This window comes from Mustela lutreola, chromosome 5 (assembly GCF_030435805.1).
Source record: "Mustela lutreola isolate mMusLut2 chromosome 5, mMusLut2.pri, whole genome shotgun sequence".
In the NCBI taxonomy this organism is placed as follows: domain Eukaryota; kingdom Metazoa; phylum Chordata; class Mammalia; order Carnivora; family Mustelidae; genus Mustela; species Mustela lutreola.
Genome location: NC_081294.1, coordinates 83,515,487 through 83,543,028, shown reverse-complemented (window position 1 = coordinate 83,543,028; position 27,542 = coordinate 83,515,487). Strand labels below are relative to the sequence as shown.

General features: G+C 47.9%; 1 protein-coding gene across 1 annotated transcript; it reads right to left on the bottom strand.

Moving 5' to 3' along the window:
* Positions 1–4,614: 4,614 nt before the first annotated feature.
* POU4F3 (POU class 4 homeobox 3) lies at positions 4,615–5,947 on the bottom strand. The gene is made up of 2 exons (XM_059174960.1): positions 5,828–5,947; positions 4,615–5,511 (listed from the first exon to the last, which is right to left on the bottom strand). The coding sequence occupies exons 1-2, from the start codon at positions 5,945–5,947 to the stop codon at positions 4,615–4,617; spliced, it is 1,017 nt and encodes a 338-aa protein (XP_059030943.1).
* Positions 5,948–27,542: the final 21,595 nt, after the last annotated feature.

The window sequence follows — 27,542 nt, the reverse complement described above, 5'->3', positions numbered from 1 at the left end:
ATTTACCGCTGACAACCGCATGGAGAGCTGGTAGTCAGTGCCGCTGCTCTCATTTTATAGATGAACACTGTGGCTCCCAGAGGGGAAAATGTTGATCCTAGTGGAGGCCAAACCCTGATTTGGCGACACTAACTCTCACTTCTCTGAGCATAAGCAATGTTTTTAAAAGATTAAGTATCCACTATTGCCTATTACGGGTCAGGCCCTAGCCTGTGCGATACTCATCACAGCAATCCTGAAAGATTGTCTTTCTTCCTACTTTACATATGAGACCACCGAGGCTCAGAGAGTTAAAGGCACTTCATCTAAAAGATGGAGTAGGTTTTCCACCCAGGGCTGTCTACTCTGGAGCCAGAGTTGTTTCCTTCTCGGTAAGAAAGTAAAATAACCCAGGCTCAAAGGCCAAGAGAGTTTCAGGAACATGCAGCAGGGCAGAGGTCACCCCTTGATCCTCTCCCCGGATTCCTCCTTTAAGTTCTGAGGGCCCATATCACAGAGCATCCCCTCTGTACCCATGATAACCACGGAGGGAGGCAAGGCTTCTTCTAATTTAAACAGGAAGGAAACTGGCTGCTTCTGAATGGAAGCTGGAGCTTCAGATCATCACCTTGACCCTGCCCCCACACCCATAGTGTCTCTTCTTCGCTAAGGTGCCCAGAATCTAGGAAGGATAGGGCTGGAAAGGGTCCTTTCATTTTACAAAACAAAAACCTCATTTCTTCATTCCTTCATTCATTTCACAGATACCCATTGTCCGCCACTCTGGTCCAGACCCTGAGTTGGGCACTGGCTATAAAACAGTGAACAGGGGTGCCTGGGTGGCTCAGTGGGTTAAGCTGCTGCCTTTGGCTCAGGTCATGATCTCAGGGTCCTGGGATTGAGTTCCGCATCAGGCTCTCTGCTCGGCAGGAAGCCTGCTTCCCTCTCTCTCTCTCTCTCTCTGCCTGCCTCTCCGCCTACTTGTGATTTCTCTCTGTCAAATAAATAAATACAATCTTAAAAAAAAATAAAATAAAACAGTGAACAAAACATACGATCTTAAGCACAGAGAGATAGACAGTAAACTCCTGGCCAGAGATCTGCACAGGAATCCAGGAGCCCAGGATTCAAGAGGAACCCATGACTTCAGCCATGCAGGGCTCTGCATGGCACGGCTCATTCCGGGTCAGACCCTAATTCCAGACAGCCAAGTGCCTAGAATCCTCTCCCTACTCCACAGAGTATTCTCAAAATCCCACCTTGAAAGGCCCAGTGCAGCTTTCCATACAAACAGCCCTGACACTGCCCCTTCCCAGCCCCCTTTCTCTTCCGGACTTTTAAAGAAACTCCCAGCTGGGCCCGGACAGTGAATGTTTCAAGTTGGTGGTATTTTGGAACGGAAAATCTGCTCCGAAGTATTTTCCAGTTGCTCTTCAAAATTATTCTTGTGAGGTTTTGCAGTCATCAAGAGAAGCTTACAGAAGTGATGTGACTTGCCCAAGGTCACACGGTTAGGAAATGGCCCACCAGGATGCAAAAGAGGCCTATGTGAACCCCAAACCGGTTGGAACCTACCCACCCTCCGCTCTTGAGAGGTCTATGCCTCCGCCTCGCAGAGGCGACTGCACAATTCCGGAGAAACCGCAGCTCCCGAGGCTTCCTGAGAGAGCCCAAGGAGAGAGGCAGCGGCGCCGAGCGGTCGCACTCAGTGGGTGGGAGAGGGTGGGGCGCGTTGTGAACTGAGCAGCAGCTCCCGCCCCGCAGGTAGAAGCTGGTCAAAATACCAGTGCGCTAAGGCAGCCCAGGCATCTGAAGCCGACCAGTCACAGAGGCGCGGGTCAACTCATAACCCAACCAGTCCAGTTATGGAGCAGATCTTAACTTTCAGGCGGTTCATCTCTCCCTCGCCATTAGGAAAAAAAAAAAAAAAAAAAAAAAAAAAAGTCTTCCAAACTTCTGAGGCTATTAATTTAAATATATATATATATATATATATATATATATATATATTTATATTTATATATATAACAGCAGGGCACTTTTCAGAAAGGAGACGGAGGCGGATATCGGGTATGTTTCCCGGGCCAGAAAAGCTGAAGGCTCTTACCTGCAGGAAACCTTGCAGCCCGCAAAGGCGCGTCTGTCTGGAGCGCTTCACTTCGGCGCGGGACGCTCACGGCCGCCTCCTCTGCAGCCCGGCTGGGCTCCGGCCCTGTGTTTTATACCACTATAGGCAATTAATATTGCATCAGCCGTATTTTAAATTTTCAAAACCCACAATATAATGTAATGGCATAAGGGCATTTATTATTAAAGGACACCCGATGGAGAAGGAGGTGGAGGCATCAATGGGTCTGTTGCGCTAGGCGGGGGAGAGGGGCTGAGGCCCAGGGGCTGGGGGTGATCCCCAGGTTTACTTGTGCAGCAAAGGAGGTGCACCGTGCGGAGGGGAGACCGACTCTGCTCCGAATTTCAGGCCGGAGGTGTTGACCCACTTCTCTTTGAAGACACAGAGGGAAAATGTGCTGACCACTCCTAGACTTGGAACATTAATTTTTAAGCCTTGAAGGTGTTTCTACGGCTCACAAATAAAAAGGTTTCTTACTCCTTTTGAAGGGAGTGAGAAAGAAGGGAACTGCCATCTCTTGAGCACCTACTGTGCTCAAGGCACCATGCTAGGATCTTTGCAGCAGACCTATCATTTAGATTCCCACAGAGAAGAGGAGAAAGACCTTGGGGTAAGTTCTTGTGTGACAGTTTTAAATAAGTTTCTAAAATGATCCCAAAGGGGCCCCAGCGGACTCTGTCCCAACAAAGAACACTTTCCTCCCTCTTTGCATCTATCCACTCACTTCCTATCCACACATTTGAATCTTTTGAAATGTTTCGTCTCAAACACGAAACACTACCAGATGCCTTAAATAAATAACTTCACTTAATCTTGACAATAAACTTGTGAGCTAAATATTCGCCTCTTCATCCTACAGACAAGCAATCGAGGCTTTTAGAAAAGGTAAGAAACTGGCTTCAGGGTTATTCAGCCAATGAATGGAAGTATTGGACGCTCCTGTTCCCATCAGTCTGGTGTCAAAGTTTGTAATGGGTCTGAATCAAAATGAGCAAACAGAGGCTGATAGATGGGCATGCAGGGAAGCGTGGGGTGCTGGGGAGTGCCTTGTAACTCTGAGGTCCGGAGAAGAGCTGCCAGATCTCCCTAAAGGAGGTCAGAGTGAGAAGGTGAGACTGCATGGAAGAAGGGAGAGATGGCCAGACACAGGCATACTGGAAGTGAGAACACAGCCTGTATGGGCTTTCGATTTTAAATCCTTTCCCAGACTAGTACTTCTTATCCTCTGAGAAAGAAAAGCACTGTGATTCGGGTTGAAAAATAAAGCATTTATTTTAGAAGTTCATTCAAGGGGTAAAGAGAGAAGAAAACTTAATATTTTATTTGTATCTATTTGGAGAACAAAACCAAAGGTCACACAGCAACACGCAAAATACATGAAGTAACGAAAGATAAAATGTGATGGGGCCAGAGGGACATGGGTGAGAAGGGTCCAGGCCAGCAGTCTGGCTCCTTTTTCCACCCAAATCCAAAGTGAACCTCCACCGGGAGACACCCAAATAAGGGGGATGGAAAGAAGCAGAGTTAAATAAATAATAGGAAATAACAATGCTAACAACAATAATAAAATCACAACGAGGTTAGACATGTTGGAAGGACTTGCATATGATTCAGAGAAGTTACAAACACTTTTGAAAAACCGCCTCTACACTGCGCTGGAAATCTGGCTGGAGAAGCGAGCTGAGGTCAGAGAGTCCTCAATCGGTCCAGAGCACTACCAATCCCCCTCGCTCTCCAGCAGGCAGTAAATTACCCACTCAAACACCATCAGATCAGGGAGGATGAGCCCGAACAGTTGACAGCTGTTGTTTGCACAAGGTATGCGATCATATCATTTTCAGTCACTGAATTGGGCGCATCTTTTCTGGAGCCCAACTTACCTCAGAGAGCAGCTGGGATCTCGAAACTCCATGAACACTTTCCCTGAACCTAGTCCATGCTACCTTAGAGAACTTAAGGATGAGATGGACAAAATGTAAGAGGGGAAAGGAGTATAAGGCTATCCTTTGGAAACATACATGTATTTTATATACTCTAAATAAATCTCCAGTACATGTTTGTGCCCCAGTTAGACTTTGTATTATTATTTATCACTGCCTGCGCATCCTTTCAGCTTTTGTCTAATCGCGCTTAGCAAAGTGGCGCCATCACCCCCAAAGTCGTGCTGTCAGGTCAATTCACCATCCCTGCATTTGGGCTCCCGCCCTGAGGTCGCGCGAAAGCTATTTCCAGCACCAGGGACAGAGCTAATCCCTCCAGGCCTGCCCTTCATAAATTTTTTTCTTAGCGCCATAATTTTCCGCTGGGAACAGAAAGGAAAGAAGAGAAAGAGAAGGCCGGGAGGCAACCAGGTGGGATAAAGGGGAAAGTCTGTGGCTTCAGGGGAGAGAGCCTGACCTGCCAGGAAACGTCTTGGGGTCCCCCGTAACCATTCCCCCCCCCCACCCCCACGCGGGGGGTGGTGTACACTCAGCTCTCCCAGCCCAGGACGCTGCGCCCCACAGCAGTCAGTGGACAGCCGAGTACTTCATTCGTTTCTGTTTCTGTCTCTGGTTGCAAAACCAGACCCTCACCACGTTCTTTTTAAGGTCCAGTTTCTCGGCGATGGCCGCGATCTTCTCAGATGAGGGCCGCGGCTGGATGGCGAAATAGGCCTCCAGCGAGCGCTTCTCCGGCGCCGCGATGGACGTGCGTTTGCGCTTCCGCTCGCTGCCGTTGAAGAGCTCTGGCTTGCTGTTTTTCTCTCGATAGGCGGCCTCGGCTTCCTCCAGCCAGGCCTGGAGCACGGGCTTGAGCGCGATCATGTTGTTGTGTGAGAGAGTGAGAGACTCGAACCTGCAAATGGTGCTCTGGCTGAGCGAGCCTACGCCGGGGATCTTGAGGTTGGCTAGAGCCGCGCCCACGTCCGCCTGGGTCACCCCCAGCTTGATGCGCCGCTGCTTGAAGCGCTCGGCGAAGGCCTCGAGCTCTCGGGGGTCCGACTCCACGTCGCTGAGGCATGCGGGCATGGCGCTGTGAGGCGCCACGGCATGTGGGTGACTCATGCCCATGGCCTGGTGCAGGTGGCCCATGGCGCCCAGGTGGTGCGGGTGGATCTGCGCCGGCATCACCGAATGCTCTGGGGCTCCCAAACCGCTCACGCTCAGCGTGGGAGAGATGTGCTCTAGCAGGTCGCCCTCGAGGCCCTGGTGCACGGCGTGATGCGGGTGCGAGGTGAGCGCGGCCGGGTGGGATATGGGCACGGTGGACGAAGTGGACGTGCAGGGCACGCTGCTCATGGTATGGTAGGTGGCGTCGGGCTTGAACGGATGGTTCTTGCCGTGGGAGACGATATCCACCGCCGCCAGAGCTTCGGCGCGTGCCAGCAGGCTCTCATCAAAGCTTCCAAATATATTACCCTGCAGCTGCAAGCGAGAAGGCGCACAGCACGGTCAGTGGGGAATACTGTCAACTCAGGATTAAAACACATTTTCAAGCAACCGAGATGCCTCTCCTCAAAGCCCAGGTCATAAAAATTAATACGGAGACAGAGGCTCTGCTGGAACAGACGTGTGGATCAGAGAGACATGAATGAGAGAGGGAGCGCGCCGGGAGAGAGCGCAGGGGAGACAAGGAGAGAGGTTCAGACAGCGGCGATTGTTCTGGGCGACATGAAAAAAACATGAAGCTAGTGCCTGTCAAAAATGTGCCTTAGAGCGGTAATTATGCTCCACTACGTACCTGCGGGGCTGGGAGACAGACTCGGCGCATGGCCTCGGAACCGGAGTGCAGGCTGGAGAATTTGGGTTCTTGAAGCACCGGGTGCATGCCGAAAGGCTGCTTGGCGTTCATGGCCATCATCTTCGCGCGCCTGGCAGGGAGGCAGCGAGGGACATGGATCAGGCTCTTCTCGCTCGCTCGCCGCGCTCCAAGTGAGCGCCGCTCAGCGCCCGCGCTCCCCTCGCCCTCTCGCTCGCTGCCTCCCCTCTCCCCCACCTGCTTCTTCACTCATCTTACAAGCAGCCTGCCAGGAAGGGACCGGGCGCGCGCAGGCGTGCTCACGCGCCCTGGACTCGCAGGGGCGGCCGGGGAGGCGAGGCCAGGCAGCAGCTCTAGGCGCGCCTCTGTGCGCCCGCCACGGCCGCCCCCGCCAACAGCATTTATACCCCGGCCCAGCCTGGCCTCTCCAGGCCCGCCCCGCCCCGCCTGGCTCCAGCGCGGCCGACCTTCCGGATTCTTTCTTCTTCTTGGAGGACTTGTTTCCCCCAAAGTCTCAAACCTCTCTGTCCTGTCCCAACTCAGACTGCCCCATCGAAGGGCAGCCCCGGGCTGAGCGCGGCCAGGAAGCTGACCTTACTACACACACACACACATACACACACACACACACACACACACACACACCCTGTCGGCCAGGCTGCCGCCAAACTGCCCATTTCCAGGGCGCTCCTGGCCCCACGCCCAAGCGGTCCACGAGAGTCCGGCCCCGCCGCTCAGCGAAGAGGCGCCTCCAAGCACCCAGACGGGCTCCAGGGAGGGTGAGGGGCTGCCAGAATGAGCCCCAGGTGACCTCAATCGCCCAGCGGGGTGGAGATGGGGGAAGTAACTGCCCGCCCGGTCCTGGAGGCCTGAGGCTTCCTCCCAGGATCGCAGTTTTTGCCTTCGCTAGAGAAAGATAACTTGCCCCCCACACACACCCTTTCCCCAACCCGTCAGTCAAAGGAAGCTTCCTGAGTACTGTTTAGTAACAGCTCGGGGCTGCGCATCCGCCTTAGATGTCAGTCAGTACACTTCTGCTGGGCTGCCAACGCTTGGGAGCCCCATTCCCCCAAAACAATAGCTACCATTTTTGAGCTCCTATTACGTGCTAGGTTGTTCAGAGACTTAGCTCGTGGTATTCTCACACCCTACGGAGTTCGTACTGACTCTGTTTTAAGGTTGAGGAGAACGAGGGTCAGAGGAGTTAAGTGATTCGCCCAAGATCACAGAGCTGGTTGGGAGCAGAGCCATTCACTCACTCTTCGGTTATCCATTCCACGAAGTTTTACTGATGGCCTACTGTGTGTGAGGCGCCATGTCTGACTCCCAGCTTCTTCACGATTCTGCACTTTGTCTTCCTCACGAAGTTTCAGGGAACGGAGTGCCCCCGGGGTTAGTGCCCCGCCCCCGCCTCCCCTCTGCTTTGATCCCCTCTCCTTCCCTCTCCTTTCCCCGCGATAGTAAACATCCTGAATAATGGATGGAGAGTCTTGGTACCCGGGCAGCGCCGCCCTCGGGGGGTTCGGAGCGGAGCCCTGCGCGCCCAGCTGAGCCCACCTCGCCTCTGACGCCCACGCCGCCTCTGCTCAGGAGTGGCTTTTGGGTTTCGGAGTTCTCACCAGCCTGCGGGCTAGGCCTGAGCGCCCGCGTGTGAGGGCCGGGTTTCCCAGACGTGAACGTAGTGGTTGGGCGAGGAGGGGCCAGCCCTTGGCCTAAGAGGAAATCCTGCCTAGGTCTGAGCTCCCTACACGCGCGGGCCCTGCCAATCCGTCTTCTCCGCATCGCAGCCAACCCCCTTGCTTGGTTCCCATCCATCTTATGTCCTCTAACCGGGGCTGAGGACTCAGCAGGGGTGCCAAAGGCCAAGGGCTGCCCTCTAAACCGAACCTCGGTTCCCTGGACTGTAAAATGGCATCTATGCTACTGTTTGCCTTCCGGGTTCTGGTGAAGGTGTTGTGAACTAGAGGAGAAAGGAAGCACTGAGCACTCAGCAAACCTCACAACCTGAGGCGTTGGGGAGTAGGTTTTGCCCTCAGATTCAGCATGCATCTCTGCCTCTTGCAGAAAAGGCCACCAGCCACTTCAACTTATTGTACTGTAGTCTCCATATGTGTTCAACGGAGAAATCATTTCTTCTCTCCTGACTGCTGCGAGCAATGCACTGAGATAAGCATTCAGCACAGTGTTTGGTGCACTGAAATCCAGAAATAAATCTTCATTCCCCTCTTTCTCTTTGACCTTACAGATAAAGCATTTGGAAGCCAGATTGGCCTGAGTAATCTCCCTGGAGAATGGTTAGTCTGGAGGAGCAAATTTGTCCTCTGTTGTCCTTCTTGTATTCAACACCTGCTTTGTTCCAGATTCCGTGCAGAGGACTGGGACACAGATGTGAATCAGACTCCACCCCTGCCCTCACGGAGTCACCAGTCTGAAATGTACTGCAGGAAATGGACAGCAATCTCGCTCTGTGGTGGAGACAATGATGTAGATTCAAGAAACAGAGCAAGGCTGGTGGGATTCTTGAAACACAGAATGCACACCAGAACTATGGGCCTTAGAAGGGCTTAGAGATCATTTTAAATATTGGGCCTTACGTGACAATAGCTGGGCCTCAGTTTACTCACAAGAAGAGGGCTGGACTGGATGGTAAGTACTTCCAGGTCCAGCCAAATACTACCATTCTGGATAATTTAAAGGAAACACATTTGGAGGGACCTGGCTGGCTCAGTTGGTTAAGCTGTCGACTCTTGGTTTGGGCTCAGGTCCTGATCTGGGGGGGGGGGGGGGTGTCCTGGGATGGAGCCCTGCCCAATGGAATCTGTGCTCAGTAGGGAGTCCTCTTGCGGATTCTCTCTCCCCCTGCCACTGTGCCTCCATCGCCTCCTGTTCTCTCTCTCTCTAAAATAAATAAATCTTTTTTTTTTTAATGAAACGCATGTTGATTAAGTCAAGAGCTTCTTTCCAAGGACTCATAACTTCCCAGAAGCTGAATGTGGCATTATTTGATCATTTCACCAGGATTTAGGATCACTCATTCTTGTTTTCTTCCCAGTGCAGGAAGGCAAAAAGGAGAAAGGAAGGTGGCGATGGTGGATCCTCCAGGAAGAAAAATTTGTAACTTGCCTGACCCTGTGGTACCCTAAGACCTACACTCACTTCATCATATTCTAGTTGTCTATGAAGTTGAAACCTCAGAAACAGAAGGACAAGCACATCCGCATCCAACCTTCTGGGGCTTTGTCCCCTCAGGAGCCTGGGAGACTTGCCACTGTCGAGGTCAGGCAGGGGTCAGAGCCAGAGCAAGACTAACTGGCCCCCTCTCTCTCCCCCTCTGGCTTCCAGTGCTGACCTTCAGCTCACCAGCCCCTGTTCTGGCATCCCCAGGCTTTAGAATCACAAATCAAAACCCACTCTTGCATCAGGTAACCTGTGTTCCCTGGGTTTTTCTCATCCTTCCCTTCAAGAAGGTCTACTGACAGACAGCTCTATACAACCAGCAGTAAGGCGACACCCATCCTTAGGGACCGGACTTTCTGAGAAGGCCCTGGAGAGAGAGGAGATGAGGTAAACACCACATAGGAAAGAATGAGAAGGGGAACGACGAACACTCTCTACTTTGTAAACCAGTTCTGTCCAAAGCAAGTCCAGGAAAGCAAACTAGTTGGGTGTGTAAAGGGGAAGACTGGGACACAGGTAAACTGGAGAGCAAATGCCCCATCCTTCCCCCCAACCCCAGTATTACATTACAATTAAAATTCACATGCACATGCCCCCAACACAACCCCACATAACAAAATCTGCCTGAGGGTCCAAGTAGGGACCACACGAACTTTATAAAAGTGACACTAAAGGGGCACTCTCTTCATCCTGCATCATTTCAGAATACCTACTGACAGCTGGGTCTTGCGATAGTTTCTGCAGGCATAGAGCACCCTGCTTTAAGAGCTCTGCGTCTGGTGGGAACCAAAAATTGCCTCATGTAACTCTAAAATGGAAAGGCAAAGCACTGTGTCCCCCTGAAGGACTAGCCCTGGGGGGATGCTAGGGCAGAGGCATTTTCCTGTGGACCAGTGCTTTTCAACTTCAGCAGGAACAGGAATCATCTGCAGCCCTTACTATCCAGCATCCTAGGACCACACAGAAAGATTCTAACCACAAAGGCTGAAGGTACTTCCTCATAAGCATTCATGATTGCATGCAGGTGACCTGGGACCCTCAGCTTGAAAACCTTGCTCTGGAAACTTGTTACCTGACATTATTTATTTTTTTTTACTCTCTGACCTAATTATGTAAGATTTGCTAAGACTCAAAGAGATAGTTTCTCTTCTTGGACTCTTTTGCATCTTCCTCTGTTATCTGTTCAAGAACATGATGTTTTATTGTCTCAACTCCTTGAAGGACTCTGGGACTTCTTTAAGGAATGGGTCTTATCTGTCCCTGTGTCTCCAGTGCCTATTTCGACAGGCCAGGCACCATATAGGAGCTTAATATAATAATTTGCATGGAATGAATGAACGCATGAATAATATCCTTCCCAAGATTCCGGCAGTAAGATGATGGTGACAGCAAGAAAAAACAGTTATGGACAGACAGGCTCTGGCCTATATGCTTTAGACAAGAATTACAGCTGGATCTCCACATCAGGACTTCGAGATTGGTATTATTTCTCCATTTTCCAGATGAGAAAACTGAGGCACAAAGAGACTGAATTCTCCAAGGCATTGGAGACATTTAAGCCTGGTAGGGTAGGCATTAGAACCCAGGTTTCTCTAACTTCTTTTTTTGTTTTTTAAGATTTTATTTATTTATTTGACAGAGAGATCACAAGTAGATGGAGAGGCAGGCAGAGAGAGAGAAAGGGAAGCAGGCTCCCTGCTGAGCAGAGAGCCCCATGCGGGACTCGATCCCAGGACATTGAGACCATGACCCGTTAAGGCAGAGGCTTAACCCACTGAGCCACCCAGGTGTCCCCCAGGTTTCTCTAACTTCTGAGCCCGCGTTTTAACTAATGTCCTGGGCTGGTACCAGTTTCCCCACCCTCCAAGCACAGAGGCTGAGCCTGGGATGGTTAGTCGGGTTTACTTCTCTCCCAGAAGGGAGGCGGCCTCTACCCCGAGGCACAGAGGCTGGCCCAGCTCCAGGCACGCTTCCTGCAGAGGCCACCTGCAGAAGCAGCAGCTCCCTGGTCCCACCTCCATCCCTGGCGGAGCTCCACCTCGGGGTTGGGGGTGGGGAAGGAGGAAGAACGGGAGGGATGGGAGATGGCCCGATAGGACCGCCCGAACTCAAGATGCCATCGCGGGGAGGCAGCTGGCGGGGCTGCCGGGCCAGGTGTTCGCAGCCGCCCGCCTCGCCTTCCTCTCCCTTTCTCTCTTCTCCTTTCACAAACTTCTCACATGTACCCGCCGCCGCCTGCGCAGCTGCTGCCGGCCTCGCCTGTCGGCCGCTCGCCTCGCATTGTCTGCACGGGCTCCGTAGATCCGAGACGCCCAGAGGGACTGGGGAGCCCGAGGCCGAGCACCCTTGAGGGGTCCGCGCGCGCCAGCCCTCCCCTTGCCCGGCGTACCCGCCCACCGAGCTCTGGCCCTCTCACGGGAGGGCTCCAGGCAAGTCTCTGACTCCTTAGGGCCTCACTTTTCCCCGCACCTGAAAATTGAGGGGACCAAGCCAGGGATCTCCTAGAGCCCTTCGCCATCATGCATTCTTTCACTGAACACAATTATTGAGCATCTACTGTGTGGCAGCCACGATGTGAGCAGGTAGGAAATTCAGCTACAAACAAGACAGCCCCCCACTCCCTCCCATTATCCCCTACCCCTGTAGAGCCGACAGAGGATTCCAGGTCTACTTCCAGTAGCTGTGTAGGAACAGGGTTGCCTTGGTCCAAAACGGATGAGTGAGGCCCCAAATTTTCTGGGTTTAGTCTATGATGATTTCAAGGAGACCCAGTCAGTAGTTTGGATCTAACACACCAGTGCCCAGAACACACTTCCTAATAAGTTCTCACAGTTAGCCCTTGGCTTTTTCCCCAGCTCTAGACTTGAGAATATCGCTGTCCTTGGCAGCGCGGCCAGCTCTGTGCGTGTCCTCAAAAATCTGGATACCGTAATCACATGGTCCTATTCCTAGCCCATGAAGACTGGTTTTGCCTTTCTCTTCTCCAGTTCATAGCCCTCTTTGAGCTCAAAGTCATAAAGTCAACCCCCCGGTCACCAAGCTGGTTGTCACCTCTTCCTGGACCAAAGGATTAGGCTGCTTCTCTTATCCAGTCAGGTTGGTTGTGAAGAGGCCGCAAGGGAAAAGGTCTGGATGGTCTACATATTCAAACATGGATATGTAGCTAACCTGCTGTGAGACCCTGGACATGTCACTCATGGGCTGCGGGCCTCTGGTTACTCAGGACTGCAAGAGGCTTGGTGAGACAGGATTGGCCTTTTCAGTGTGAAGATGTCAAAGTTCTATGTGTGGCTCTTGGAAAGGTGGCTCAGGTCAAATCCATCACCATAAATGGAAGCCAAGCTCTAACGGTTCTGCAGGGTGTTCTGCAAACCAACCAGGAAGTTCTGCTGTTTCATGTATCCATCAGGTGCTTGCCAAGCACTTCCTCTGTGCTGGGCACATGCTAGGGCTGGGGGTACAATGATAAACAAGGGCTACATGATCCCCCCCTTTAAAAGCTTACAGTCTGGCTGTTGTCTTATTCATTCCTCACAGTAACTCCCCAGAAGTGAATTATTATTCCACCTTTTCTTTACGGATGAGGGAACTGAGTCTCAGAGAGTTAAAGGAACTTGTCTTCCAATGCACAGCTCATTATTTCCTGAGATCTTTACTCTGTCGTCCTGGCCGTGTGCATTATGTGAGTCAATCCTAACAGCCACACTAGCTATGGTGTAGGTACTGTTACTACGTCTGTTTCACAGAGAGACCTGCCAAGCGCTCAGAGAAGTTGTGTTCCTTGAAGCCCCCCCCCCGGGGGGGGGTGGAGATAAACGTCAGGATTAGGATCTGAACTCAGGTCTGCTGCCCTAAACTGTAAACTTTCTGACCCACCCCAGGCAGCCTTCAGGAAAGGGGCTGAAACTTCCTGCAACTTGTTCACTTCCCCTTCAGTCCCCTGGATAAAACAAAGAGAAGCAGAGCCATTAACCAGTGTCTGTAAGTTAAAAAGCAGGAGGACAGGAAAGTGAGGAGGAGGGGTGGGGGGATGAAGAGGAGGGTGCAGAAGGAGGAGAATGGGAAGGAGAAAGAAACATAGCAAAGAAAAAGAAAAAGGGAAAACAAGCAAAGGCTTTGCTCCCATCAGGGGGGAAATCGGCGTCTTGTCGCCTAGCTCCATGCCCTGATTTATGATAAAAAATTTAGAGGAAATCATTTATATTTTAAAGGATCTAAATAGCTGCATGAAAGTTTTATCTAAAGTGCTACTGTATTTATAGGCAGTTCTTCCATGCTGGAGGTAATTAATAGATGTATAAATCGCAGGGCTCCGAGCTCCCCTGCCCGGCAAGGCTGGATGGCGGCACGCGCGGGCCTTGGCACTTGGGGGACGTGGGCCTCGGAAGGGGGAGGCAGCCGTAGAGAGAGACCCGCGCCATCCTCGCCTCCCACCCAGCCCCGCCCTTGGGAAAGGCTTTGCTGGGACCCCAGAGCTAATTCACCCAGGAGTAGGGGATGCAGTTTGAAAGTGGAAGTTGAGCTGCAGTTCCCAGCTGCCCAACTCCTAGTCCCCTTCACGAGTTTGTCGCTAGGGAGCTCTAGTGGCGGCTCTTCTTCCCTCTTGCCCGCCCCCAAGCCAGCGCCAGGGAATTTGCTGGCTAGGTGCTCCTGCCAGCCGGTAACTCCCGGAGGCCTTCGGTAGGTGAAGTCCTGGGCTTCCTCACTCCCCCACCCCAACTTTAGCCCAAGTCCCATTTCTCTCTCTGTGCCCCCTACTCAAGATGCCAGGTGCTTGTTTTGTTTTGGAAAAGGAAGCCAGTTGTGAGAGGCTGACAGCTCTCAGCTTACTTTAATTAAGGCTGTGAAATATTGATGGTTTTGGCTCTCTCTGTGGCTGCCACACCTTACAGGCTGGGAGAGAAGCCCAGGGATGAACAAGTTAAGGTAGGCCAGATGGTTTCCCTTCAGAAACGCCATTCAGACCTACAGAGGTGTCACTGCCTGAGATCATCACTGAGCCTATATAATTGATGGATCTCCTGAATGTGAAAAATAAAAATCTACCAAACTGGAAAGAAACAGTGAGGATTCATTCTGGGTGAGGAGAGGGTGTGCCTGTGTACTGGGTTGAAGGTGGATGGTCTGGGAGTAAATAGCAGCTACCTTGGCCCTTTTCTTTCATTGGGTTCCTCCCAGCTGGGCCATATTGAGCCATTTTCTGTCAGGACATAGCACAGAAAGAATCCTCCCCATTTAAACACCCTCCTTTAGCTTTCTTGGGAATCTAAGAGCAGGCATTCCTCGATGAGAAGAAACTATCCATCTCCCCTTTTATTTTATTTTTATTTTTTGAAGGTTTTTATTTAAGTAATCTCTACACCCCTTGCGGGACTCAAACTCACAACCCTGAGATCAAGAGCCATGTACCTGTTCTTCCAACTGAGCCAGCCAAGTGCCCCCATCCATCTTCCTTTTTAAAGTTCTTTAATTTCTTATGCTCTGATTAAGTACCCCCAAAAGTGCATTTAAAAGAAACTTACCCACTCACCTCTTTACTCCACCATTAAGTGAGCTAGAGGATGAATGTGTATCTGTGTTTTTCTGCTGGTCCTGTGGCTCTAAACAACAATACAAAAGAGTTACCATCCTGGCACATCAAGATATTTTGATCTAGTGGGTTCATGCTTTAAAGGGAGTTGGAAGGGGGTTTGTTGGTGTTGTTTGTGGTGGTGTAGTTGTGGTGGGAGAGACTCCGTCTTCCAAGACCCGTGTCCTGCATGTGCATGAACAGGGGTGAAACATTATTTTTGACATATGATGACCTTGCCATTGACACATTTTAATATGTCAGTTCCAGAAGGGTGTTATGGATCATTGCTTCTCCTTACTAAAATTCATCGAGTTACAAACAAAATACTATCAATATCCTCTGCCCCAAACCATTTCTTCCCATGTATATTTAACCATAATTTATTATATTTCTCAAACATTGTTTTCCTAATATAACAGAAAGGACAATGAAGATCTGGCTCTATCTCTGGGTTCAGAATCCAAGTTCTAATAGATTAGAAATACAGAGAATCTTGGAGTGCCTGGGTGGCTCAGTGGGTTAAGCCTTTGCCTTCCACTCAGGTCATGATCCCAGGGTCCTGGGTCCTGGGTCCTGGGATCAGTCCCACAGCAGGCTCTCTGCTCAGCGGGGGGCCTGTTTCTCCCTCCCCCTCTTGCCTGCCACTCTGCCTACTTGTGATTTCTCTCTCTCTATCAAATAAATAAAATTAAAAAAAAAAGAAAAGAAATACAGAGAACCTGGAAGCTCTTCTCTCCTTTTTTCCCAAGATGTTTTTCTCTCTGTAAATATGACAGTTCATCTATTTCTTCCGCTCTAGCATCCTACTTCCTGAACAGGGGGAAGATTTTGCATGCAATTTGCAAGTCAGTCTTTCAGAATTCGAACAAGAGCAGGTCTGGTGGTAATTACAAGGATCTGGAAGTGAACATCATATTCAAAGCGCAGTACACAACACAATATGGTAGGTGGTACTGCCAGATTTCACTTCACGTTTATAACCTCCTTTTCTCCCAAAGAGAGTGTGTCGCACGTAACCAGCCAGTTTCAGTGTGGTAGGACAGGACAGCATCCTTTTTGAATAAGCCATAAGCGTTTGATAACTGCTATCAGTGTGTGGAATGGCTGTGTGATAGGGAAAGGTCGGAGGGGGAGGGGGAGGTCAGGGAAACTTCCTCTGTGTTGCTAAGACCTGAATGAAGAGAAGGAACTGGCCGTGTGACAATCTCTGACAAGAGTTTACAAAGGCAGAGTTAAGTGCAGCACCCCAGGCTGGGAAAGAGGTTGTGTGTTCCAGGAGAAAGGTCGCTCTGCTGGGCCCAGTGAACAAGGGAAAGGAAAGGGGTGAGTTTGGAGAGGGGGAGGGATTAACTAGGACCTTAGGAGCCATGGTAAGAAACTGGTGCTTTGTTCCAAGAGCAGTGGAAAGTTTTAAGCAGGGGAGTGATAAGCATTTTGATAATAGTCTCCTAAAAGGGAACACAACCTACCAGGCACACAGCAAGGAGGTCTTCCAGAAAAAAGTGGTACTCTTGCTGTTCCCTCTCTCTGGAATGCTCTTCCCACAGACATCATGTGGCTCACTTGCACATGTACTTCAGATGTCAACTCAAAGGTCATCTTCCCAGTGAAACCTTCCCCAAACCTTCTATTTACTATTTCAGTTATCTCTCCCCTATCACATTGTTTCTGCCCTTCTCTGCTTTGTCTCCATAGCACTTCATAGTCGTATTTGACTTTCTTATTAGTTTGTTGTTTATTTTGCTAATAGAATATAGTTTGGATGGAGGCAGGGGCTTGGCTTTAGTCATTTCCACTTACCTGTGTCACAAACACGGCCTAGAGCTAAATAAATTTGCATGGAATCAGTGAACTAACTGAGCTGAGTTTTGACAACATCTGGTTTAAAACGAGGACACTACCTGTGCCCTTGGTGAGCCATCTATTTGGGTCCCCTCATTCAGGGGGACCACAGAGTCATTTTGTCATCTTGGAAGGTATGAAAGGTAAGTAGCCAACATGGGTATCAACCTCGTCTCAGACTTTGCTCCCCATGATTCTGCTCATCATGCTAAGCCCATTCCCATCTCAGAGTCTTTGTCTTCATGTTTCTCTACCTGGACTCTTACCCTCCCATTTCTTCCCCTGGCCAGCTTGTCCTTGTCATTCACTTCACACGCTACCTCATCAGAGAGGCCTTCCCTGCCCTTCCCTGACTACCTAATCAAAAATTACCTCCATATACCCCATCCCCCCAAATGGTCGCTTTCTACCCCATTATTCCATTCTTGCTTTTCAACCTAACACTTAGCACGATCTGAAAATTACTTCTCCTTTGACTCGTTTATGTGTTTATGACCCACGTGCTTTCGCTAGAACATAAGCTCCATGAAAGCAGACCTGGCCAACCTTGCGTTTCATGGAACCTCCAGTGCCCGGCACACAGGGCGGTGCTCGAAACGCATGTTGAATGAATGCATAAATGAATAAACAAGTCAGACAAGCTAACATCGGCCAAGAGCTATGGAGTGAGTGATTGGCATTGCCCAGGAAACCCAATTCCCAGTTCCCTCCTCCCCTTTAGACCACACTGCCTTCCCGATGTATGTGGGAAAAGATAACTGAAAAGATAAACAAGAAGAGCCAAAACTTTTCGAAGCCCACACTGAAGGGGAAAGGCTGAGCTCTTGTGGAGGAAAAAGGAAGCATGTCCCAGCTTTGGGAGGATCACTGCTTCCATTGTTCATCTGAGCCTTTGGGTCAATAAAGCAGATTTCTGACATCATAAAGCCAATTAAGACAAAAAAAAAAAATACACAAAACTTGACACTGGCTATGACATGACTGTTCCATTGTACAATCTGATCGAGGAAATGTATCTAGGATTACCCAGACAGTCAATTATTCATGAGCTAAACGTCCAGGCATCAATTACCTGGCTTGAGGCTCTTATTCATTAAGGAGATTGAACAGCCCAACTTAACAAAGCAGGAGAAAGTTGCTAAGTAACAGAAGTTACCTGACCAGCCTGCAACACTGCAACTTCCACAATATGAGTCTTTTCATGGCAAGAAAGGGCCCAAGGATCACCAGCACCAGAGATCAAGTGGTAAGCCCCAGTGGGACTAGTTTCAGCTTCGGCAAAGGGAAGGGAGCTCCGCGGCTGGGAGCTTGATTTAGACAGCTGGAGCAGTGGACAAGATATAAGCTAAGTTCCCTTTACCAAATGAGGGGGATATTTACCAATAGGACTAAGAATACTTCACAACACATACTAGTCAACATTTTAGTTGAAAGTCAAAGATGTCTCTCTAGCATATAATTGAGCAATAGTAGACTGCAAATATAACAACAATTCCCCTGGGTGCTACAAATTCTTAGAATTCCTCTTCAGGGGGCTCCTGAGTGACTCAGTGGGTTGAGCCCCTGCCTTTAGCTCAGGTCATGATCTCAGTGACCTGGGATCCTGGGATCGAGCCCCCGCATTGGGCTCTCTGCTCAGCCGGGTGACTGCTTCCCCCTCTCTCTGCCTACCTCTCTGTCACCTTGTGACCTCTCTCTCTGTCAAATAAATAAATAAAATCTTAAAAAAAAAAAAAAAAAGAATTCCTCTTCAGGTATCCATTTGACAGTCAGTCTAAAAATCATTCTAAGGATAAGAAAATGTATAAATAGGATACAAAAGTTTATGTAGAGGAGGCAGAACTTTATATACCCAGCCTAATTAACTTTTTCCTTCGAAAAAATTGTTCCACTACAGATAATACTGTAGTTCCCTTGGCTACTATTTCTAGTATTTGTCTGTATTACTTTTACAATCAGGGAAAAAAAGACCCCGGTGTTCTCAGATTTGACCACACAGATCGTGAGGGAAGGAGTTTCGGTTTGGGACTTCAAGAGAATATAGCGGTTGACACAGGGTTTTCCAAAAATTGGGGTGCATTACCACACCCAGTGTATTGTTTCAGGACATAGTGTGAGGTAGGCAGACCAGTTATGTAGTTTGCAGGGCCCAGAGCAAAATGAAAATGTAGATCCCCTTGCTCAAAAATTATTAACAATTTCCAAATGAGAGGGGGCACCTGGGTGGCTCAGTTCATTAAGTGACCAACTCTTGATTTTAGCTCAGGTCGTGATATCAGGGTCATGGGATCAAGCCTGCATCAGGCTCCAAGCCTGGTGGGGAATCAGTCTGAGATTCTCGCTCCCTCGCTCTCCACCCCTCTCATCCCCCAGGATAAATAAATAAATATTTTAAAAAAAAAAAAAAAAGAGAGAGAGAGAGAGAATTTCAAGATGGCAACAACAGAACATTAAATCAAGCACAGGGCCCTTCTCAGCGCCGAGCCATCAAACCAGCCCTGGGTTGGCTGGGTTAGGAACACAGGCTTCCAGGTGAGGCTGACTCCAGTATGAGCCCTGACTTCACCTTTACTAGCTGGAAGGCCTTGATGAGTCTTCATTTTCTCAGAGATAATAATAGGAACAAAATGAGGATTAAGTGAGACCATGCCTGGCACATGCCAACCACTCCATAGGGGATAATTATCTCTAATGCTGTGGAAATATTAATGACAAGTTAGTGGCAATGGAGCAAGGCTGCTTTTGGCCCTGCTGGTAAGTATCTGCATGGGGTAGCTTGACTCATGCACGTGAACTCCAAAATAGGGCAAGCCGCAACTGACGGACACTTCGTTCTCTCTGCCCGTGGGTATCACCCGGTCCGGTCAGTGGAATTCCTTTCTTCCCACAGCTATTAGCACCTGAGAAGGGCCTGATTTGGGTTGGTGTGAATATTTCATGGGAAGTGAGGCTGTTGCAAGTTTGATAACTGAGGTTTATTCTGAGCCACCATAATCTGGCTCATTCATTCATTCATTAAATACTTTGATGGTCATTCACTGGCATTGGGGGAGCAGATAAATCATAGGCAGTTCCTAACCTGGAAAATACTGCCACGGTCCTTTGAGGGACTGACTCGTTTTCATCTTCTTAGGTCTCAGCTCAACTATCAGCTCCACAGACAGGCCTTCCTCTCTGCCCTCCCTACAGGAGACTGCCAGTGACTGTCTCATCGCCTCACCCAGTGCCTTCATAGAACCTGTTGACTTGTCAGAAACAAAGCTGGTATCTTGTGTGTTCTGTAACTCTAGAATGCAGAAGAAGTCCTGGCTTGCAGTAGGAACACGGTCCATATTTTTCAATACATTAGTGAACAAAGGAGTACAGAAACTGAATGGTGCTGGGGGAACACAGAGAAGGAGCTCAGTGTTCTTGCCTGAAGTTGTTGCCGACGGCTTCCCAGAGGAGGTGCCATCTCAGATGAGTCTTAAGATTCGAAAAGCAGTGAGAGAGGCAGACAAAGGTGGGTGGATGCTCTAGACTGAGGGGAACAGCATGTGCCAAAGCAAGAGGCCCAAGAGGGTTCAGGGACCGCAGGTGTTTTAGTGGACCCCAAAGGTAGGGTGCAGGTCACAGGAGGGCAGGAATTCACCCAGAAGCTGGAGTGGGAACCAGATCACTGAAAGCATTAGATGGCTAAGGAAGTGGAGTCTTACGCCGGAGGCCGTCCAGCAAACTCCATTTATCTGCCTGCTCAGTGGCCAGCACGGAACCAAGTGCAATGGGTACAGCAGTAAGACCTCCATAGTCCCTGACTTCAGAGAGCTTACCCTCTAGCAGGGAAGACAGACATGACACAAATACAGAGTGCTTTATCACTCTGTCGTTAAACAAAGACTACTGAAAGCACTGTGATCAAATATTATAGGGTGGGGTGAGAATCCTTAACGAGGGTATCTGATCTGGGTTAGGGGTTGGAGAAGCCTACCCTTTTAAAAAAATATTTTTTTCATTTATTAGAGAGAGAGGGAGAGCGCTCGAGCATGACTGGGTTGGGGGAGGCAAAGGGAGAAGCAGACTCCTTGCTGAGCAGAGAGCCCCAGGGAGGACTCCATCCCACGACTCCGAGATCATGACCGGAGCCGAAGGCAGATGCTTAACTGACTGTGTCACCTAGATACCCAAACCTTCCTTCTCTTTTTGACTCTCCAGTCAGGCCTGGAAAAATCTATTGTTTGGTATTAAAAATCAACTTAAACTACATATACTAATGAGAAAAAAAATCTCACAAATATACTGAGGATTTCAGTGAACCCATGCCCAGAAAGTCTGATTTGGTTTGATGCCATTTATATAATATTTTAAAGTACACAAAATATTATTATTATCTGTTATTATAAACATATAGCACGAAGACATGCATGGGAATGAGAAAAACTAAAAGCAGGGTAGTGCCTCCCTTGGGGCTAGGAGTCAAGTTTGGAGTAAAAAATACTACTGGAGAGGTTCAACTTCATTTATAATGGTTTATTTCTCAGCTGGGTATAGATATATGGGTTAATTTTATTCCCCATATCTTTTCATATTTTTGAAGTATCTCACTTTTAAAAAAAATAAAGTTAACTGAAATCTATATTAAGTATTTTTTAATAGTCATCATTACCACAAAAGAGATTGTAACAGGAGCGCCTAGGCAGAGAGGCAGGCAGAGAGAGAGGAGAAATCAGGCTCAGTCGGTTAAGCGTCCCAACTCTTGTTCTCAGTTCTGATCTTGGTCTCAGGTTTGTGATTTCAAGCCCCATGGCTTCAAGACAGAGAGAGAGAGATTATAACATCTTTTCTTTAAGACAGAATAGGGAATGGAAATACGTATACAGTACCCATTTTATCAAACATTACAGAGTAAATTTTAAAAGTCCACAAATGTTTTTATTAGGTCAAAAACTCTCACCCATCCTAATTTCTTCTCAGAGATTCCATATGTAAAACAAGAAGTAAGTAGAGTGAAGAGTCTTAGCTAAGATGCTTTAGGGACAGGCTGGACTTCTTGTGAGATTTCGTTTATCTTTATTTGGGAAAGAGGCCACCAAAATGAAAAACAATCCCAAGAAGGCAGAAGGAACTAGAACCTCACATTCTCACCAACAGTGCCAAAAGTCCAGGCGCCAGTGGAACAGCACCATGATCGATGGCTAAGTGCATGGGAATGGCTGGTCTTCTGCCCCATTGTAAATGGCTTTCAGTAGTACCCCTCTGAAAGGACACTTGGACTTGTGTACATCTCTGGACACTGCGACCAAGGTCAAAGTTGGTATAGGGTGGAAGAATGGGCTTCCTTGTTTCAGGATATTTCTTCATGAGCCCATGGTGGGTCTCTGTGGCAGTTTAAAAATAGCCAGGGAGGAGTAACTGGACTGGCAGCCAGTTATTGATCACTCAGCAGAGTGCTGGCAGCTGTCACCAGGCCAGAAGAATAGAGAGACCGTGTACCTGCCCTCCCCTTGCGGAACACATTTCCCCAAATCCTTATCAGAGACGCAGAACTAAAAGCTCTACCTAATTTGCTACCTCAGCAGCACAGTGTCTGATAATATCCTCTGATAAATGGAGATAAATAGTGTTTGGAAGGTGGACAGTGCTTTCTAGATTGACAACCCAATTCTAGGAGACACAAAGGCATCAAGCCATCATCTGAAGTGGAAGTCTATAAAACCATAGGTAGTGGTGGCTCTTTTCCCCCCTAGACATGTTTCTATGGGTCTACTCAATTGCTAAATCCATCCATCCATCCGTCCATCCATCCATCCATCCATCCATCCATCAAAATACGGTTCAATGTCTATCTGTGTCAGATTCCATTTCAGGTTATGGGATATGAAAATGACCAGGATTCAGAGCTGGAGGAGCACACAATCAATGTTGACCGCATACCTGCTGAAAATAGAACCTGGCACTAGAGTTCCTAGGAAAACATTCTCACTCCCAGCTGTATCACTTGACATGCCAAGTGAATGAGATGATGAGCTCAGTGGTGAAACACAATGCTGAAGGCCAGACAGTCTTGTCCAGGAATGACCAATACATTTGTTATATCCCTGTGTCACTTACATTCAACTGGTGACGGCTATCTGGAACACTGTAAGAATAACCCTGAAGGTAAGCTTGGGTGCTGGGAAAGAATATTGAGGTTGATTAGTGATGCCAGTTGCAAGCAAAGAATAGGGGAGTGACTGCACAGACTGGCTTTCTCTGGGGCAGTGGAAAGACAACAGGCAAGAAGCCTATCCAGAGAGACTCTGATTTTATTTCTACCAATAGTTGTGCCCCTTAGGCAAGTGAGCTACTTTCTCTCTGTTCCCCTGATCTGTGGAACGAAGATGATAACATACTTTTTGCTCTATTTTCCTCCCAAGTTTGCTAGTAATAATTGAATGAAATAAAATATGAGCAAGTATTTGTCACTGTATAATTACTTCATAGGTTAAGATTGTACTGAAAGAATTAAGCTTTCATCTGGGCAGGGGCATCAGAGGATCAATCAGTTTGTTTCCTTTTTTTTTTTTGATGAATTTGATTTTGTTTTCTTATGCGGTCATACTACAGAGAGCATTTCTGTAAGGTAGGTCTTTGTGATGCTAAAGAAAATTCTGTTCAAGATAGGAGTAGAGGAACAAGAATTCCTTTAAGATGAGGAAAACAGAGTTCTCACCAGAACCCAGGATAGTGGGCGCTCATGGAGACTGGTCCCTGGTTCAAGATAAGGAGTGTGGCTCATGATCCAAAGTCGCCCTATGGCCTTATCACTATTTCAGCAGCTGCAGCCTGTTCCCCGATGTCATGACAACTCTGTCATGCTTACTCCTCTGCGTGATGTTGCTGACAATAATTATGGTCATAAGGGTAGTTATTGATGCTGTCAGGTACTTTACCCAAGGCTTTACTAAGATATCTTCATTTAATCCTTCCAACTATCCCATGAGGTATTTGTATTTTAGAGATGAGTTGGCCAAAGTCTTTAGAGGCTAAGCAATGCCAAGGGCACAGAGCTAGTGAAGACCACCTGAAAGCAAAATCTGGGAGGAGTTAAGATGGCGGAGTAGTAGGGGGACCCTAACCTTGCCTTGTCCCTAGAACACAGCTAGGTAAATATGACAGCAAAATCTGGTGAGGTCTCACCCTTTGCATTCCACTAACTCCCATCTTACAAGTCTCTGATGGAGACGATTTGACCACACAACAAAGAGTAATTCACCCAGGCTGGGAGCTGGACTGAGAATCCCAAATGTCCCAACGGCTTGGAACTCTGGAACTTGAGCCCTATGAACTCTGGTGGAAAGGACTGTCGTCTCAAGTACAAGGGTTATTTTTCAGGAAGAGGTAGCCTGATAGAGTCAAAAGGAGCACAACTGACCCAGGGACGCTGCAGTTCTCCTATTCATGGTTTTTTTGTTTTATTTTTTTGTTTGTTTTTAGTGTTTTGGATTAAATTCTAGCAAGGCAGCAAAAATTATAATCTTCTCCCATTTCACTCACATCACCTGTTTCTGTTCCCAGAACTCGTAAAATTTCCATTTTCTAATATCACATTTTACAGAGCCTTTGTCCATAATGTAGACCACATCCTTTCAGCATTTACATCCTAGCAGGTAAATAACATTCATTTTAAGAAGTTCCCATCATATGCTTCTTAAGAACTAGCTGAAGTCTATATATAGTGCAAGTGCCTGGGCCTGTCTAGACTGCCAAAAGGAACTATTCCGCCATAGAACACTGGCTCGAGTTTGTTGAATTAACAGCCCTCTCAGTCACCGGTTTCAAAATATCTTGTCAAAACGTCACATCTTCAATTGGGTCCACTTTGCCCACAAAGTGATCACAGGAACTTACGGATGGACAGTCTAGCCAGATGGAGCTCAGCTGTTTAGTCCCAAATTCAGCTCAAGTCCATCCTTAGGTAGAGAATTCACAGAGAGTAATTTATCTGCATTTAGAAGATACTATTTGGTACCTAATCATCGGGGTGTTTAAAGGGAAAAGAATAAATTAATGTGCCCAACATGTTGTGTGCCTGAAGTATTTACACCCTCATTAATGGTAGTTCCAGCCATTTTCATGCTGGTGGCTGGTGTGGCCACGTTGGCATTGCCCTGTGCAAATGTAAAGCTCTGTCTTAGCCTTTTCATGATGGCACAGCATTCCATTACAAGGACATTTCATTATTTGCTTGTTCATCTGTATTTTCTGAATTTCTTAGAGTGATTCAAATGTATCACATGGGGCACCTGTGTGGCTCAGTTGGTGAAGTGTCTGCCTTCAGGTCAGGTCTTGATGCCAGAGTCCTGGGATGGAGTCCCAGATGGGGCTCCTTGCTTGGCAGGTAGACTGCTTCTCTTTCTCCCTCAGCCTGCCGCTCCCCCTGCTTATGCCCTCTCTCTCTCTCTCTCTCTGTCAAATAAATAAAATCTTTTTAAAGATTTTTTTTTTTAATTTGACAGAGATCACAAGTAGGCAGAGAGAGAGAGGGGAAGGGAAGCAGGCTCCCCGCTCAGTAGAGAGCCCAAGGTGGGGCTCAATCCCAGGTCCCTGGGATCACGACCCGAGCTGAGGGCAAAGGCCTTAACCCATTGAGTCACCCAGACACCCCAAATAAATAAATAAAATATTTTTAAAAAATGTATCGGGGTGCTTGGGTGGCTCAGTTGTTAAGTGTTTGCCTTTGGTTCAGGTCATGATCCCAGGGTCCCAGGATGGAGTCCAGCATCGAGCTCCCTGCTGGGTAGGGAGCCTGCTTCTCCCTTGGCCTGCGGCTCCCCCTGCTTGTGCTCTCTCTCTGGCAAATAAATAAATAATATAATCTGTAAAAAAATGTTTCACATAAGTAATAAGCAAGATTTTTAAAGGCTGTCACTTGCAGTCACTTGTTCTTGCTGTGAAGTAGATAATCATCAGATATTCAAAGTCTTCATTAAAGACACGCATTTGTAGGACTGTTAGAAAGTTTCTCCTAGCTGATCTTTGAATAACAAAAAGAACATTTCCCCGTATTACTAATTAAGCATCTCAGAGAGACCTAGCACAGGTGATACCTTTCTAAACTGAGAAAATTAGATCTCTTTGTTTATTCTTAGCCATCTTTAGCCATATTCAGACTGCAAGCATGACTGTTATGTTTGGCTATTAACCAATGTCATTAAGTCACTAAGTCACCAGTGTCACTAAGCATGAGCTTTAGCCCCAACCCTTGTATTTAAGTGTGATGTTCTCAACAGTCTTTTTAGAGTGGAGAGGGCAAATGGGCTGTTTAAGAATTCACATATACAGGGACGCCTGGGTGGCTCAGTGGGTTGGGGCCTCTGCCTTCGGCTCAGGTCATGATCCCCGGGTCCTGGGATCGAGCCCCGTGTCGGGCTCTCTGCTTAGCAGGGAAGCCTGCTTCCCTTTCTCTCTCTGCTTGCCTCTGTGCCTACTTGTGATCTCTGTCTGTCAAATAAATAAATAAATAATCTTTGGAAAAAAAAAAAAGAATTCACACATACAGGGGCTCGTGGGTGGCTCAGTGGGTTAAGCCTCTGCCTTCAGCTCAGGTCATGATCCCAGGGTCCTGGGATCGAGCCCTTCGTTGGACTCTCTGCTCAGTGGGGACCCTGCTTCCCCCTCTCTCTCTGTCTGCCTCTGCCTACTTGTGATCTCTCTGTCATATAAATAAAATCTTAAAAAAAAAAGAATTCACACATACAATTTGGGTAAGTATAACTGGGTGCCACCTTCATTTTGGGAGTTGGGGGACATGGAAGAGAAGTTACTTATGAAAACCACACATTTAAAATGTATATATATATATATATATATATATATATATATATATATATATTTAAGGTAGATAGAATGATTGTAAAGCTGGTTCTGAAATGAGGCAAAAATCTTTCTTTCTCACCGGAGGGCTGAAGTCTTTTTCCAAAATCACTGTAATTAGAATAGGGACGTCTGTGGTTCTCTTCCAACTCGATGAGTAAGTTATAGCTTTGCTCTACGTTTTGCTGTGTCTTCCCCTTACTTACTGTGTGATGTTTGCCTTGTTCTAAGTACGTGATTACCCTAAGATCTCTGGAAGGTAGGAGCGTGGGGGAATGAAGGTTTTCGGGAAACCTAAGCAACTCTTTGCAAAATATCGTCTCAGTCCACCGAGGGGGCACTGAGGCCAGGAGACACGCTCATGCCTCCTCTAAGGGGCCGGCTATTCGCAGATTGTCAAGTAATTATGGTAATTATGGTACTGGAGAACAGAGTCTCCATCTGGACTTGCACCAGGGTCTGAGCAATTTCAGAGTCTGCCCAACTAAAGAGAGTACCGGGGCACCTGGGTGGCTCAGTGGGTTAAAGTCTCTGCCTTCGTCTCAGGTCATGATCTCAGGGTCCTGGAATCGAGCCCCGCATCAGGCTTTCTGCTCAGCAGGGAGCCTACTTCCCTTCCTCTCTCTCTCTCTGCCTGGTTCTTTGCCTACTTGTGATCTCTGTCTGTCAAATAAATAAACAAAACCTCTTTAAAAAAAAAAAAAAAGATACTGCCTCCAGTGGTGGATAAAGCTGTTAAAATAGAAGAAAAAAAATGTACATAGTTGCTGGCCTCAAGTATGGGCTGGCTATGTTTAAGGAATTTGTACTTAAAAATTCACTTTGGGGCACCTGGGTGATATAGTTAGTGAAGCATCTGACTTTTGATTTCAGCTCAGATCATGATCTCGGGGGCCCTGAGATTGAGCCCTGCGTTGGGATCAGTGCTCAGCATGGAGTCTGCTTGAGGATTCTCCCTGTCTCTCTGCCCCTCTGCCTGCTCACTCAGTTTCTCTCTCAAATAAATATTTTTTTAAAAAATTCACTTTTACCTTGAAAAATAGTATTTCTCTACATAAATACATAATACTTTCTTCCTTTTTATGCTGTAGTGGTCACTCCCTAGGGGTACTGCTGAGAAAGTGGGTGTTGCTACAACCCGGAGCACACCATTTCAAAGGTTATAGGACTCTGAGGGTTCCCAGAGAACTTGTTGCTCTCTCACAGTTCCCAAGGTATAATCAGAAACAATGGCTCAATTAAAAAAAAAAATTGTTAACCTGTGCTTATTATAGG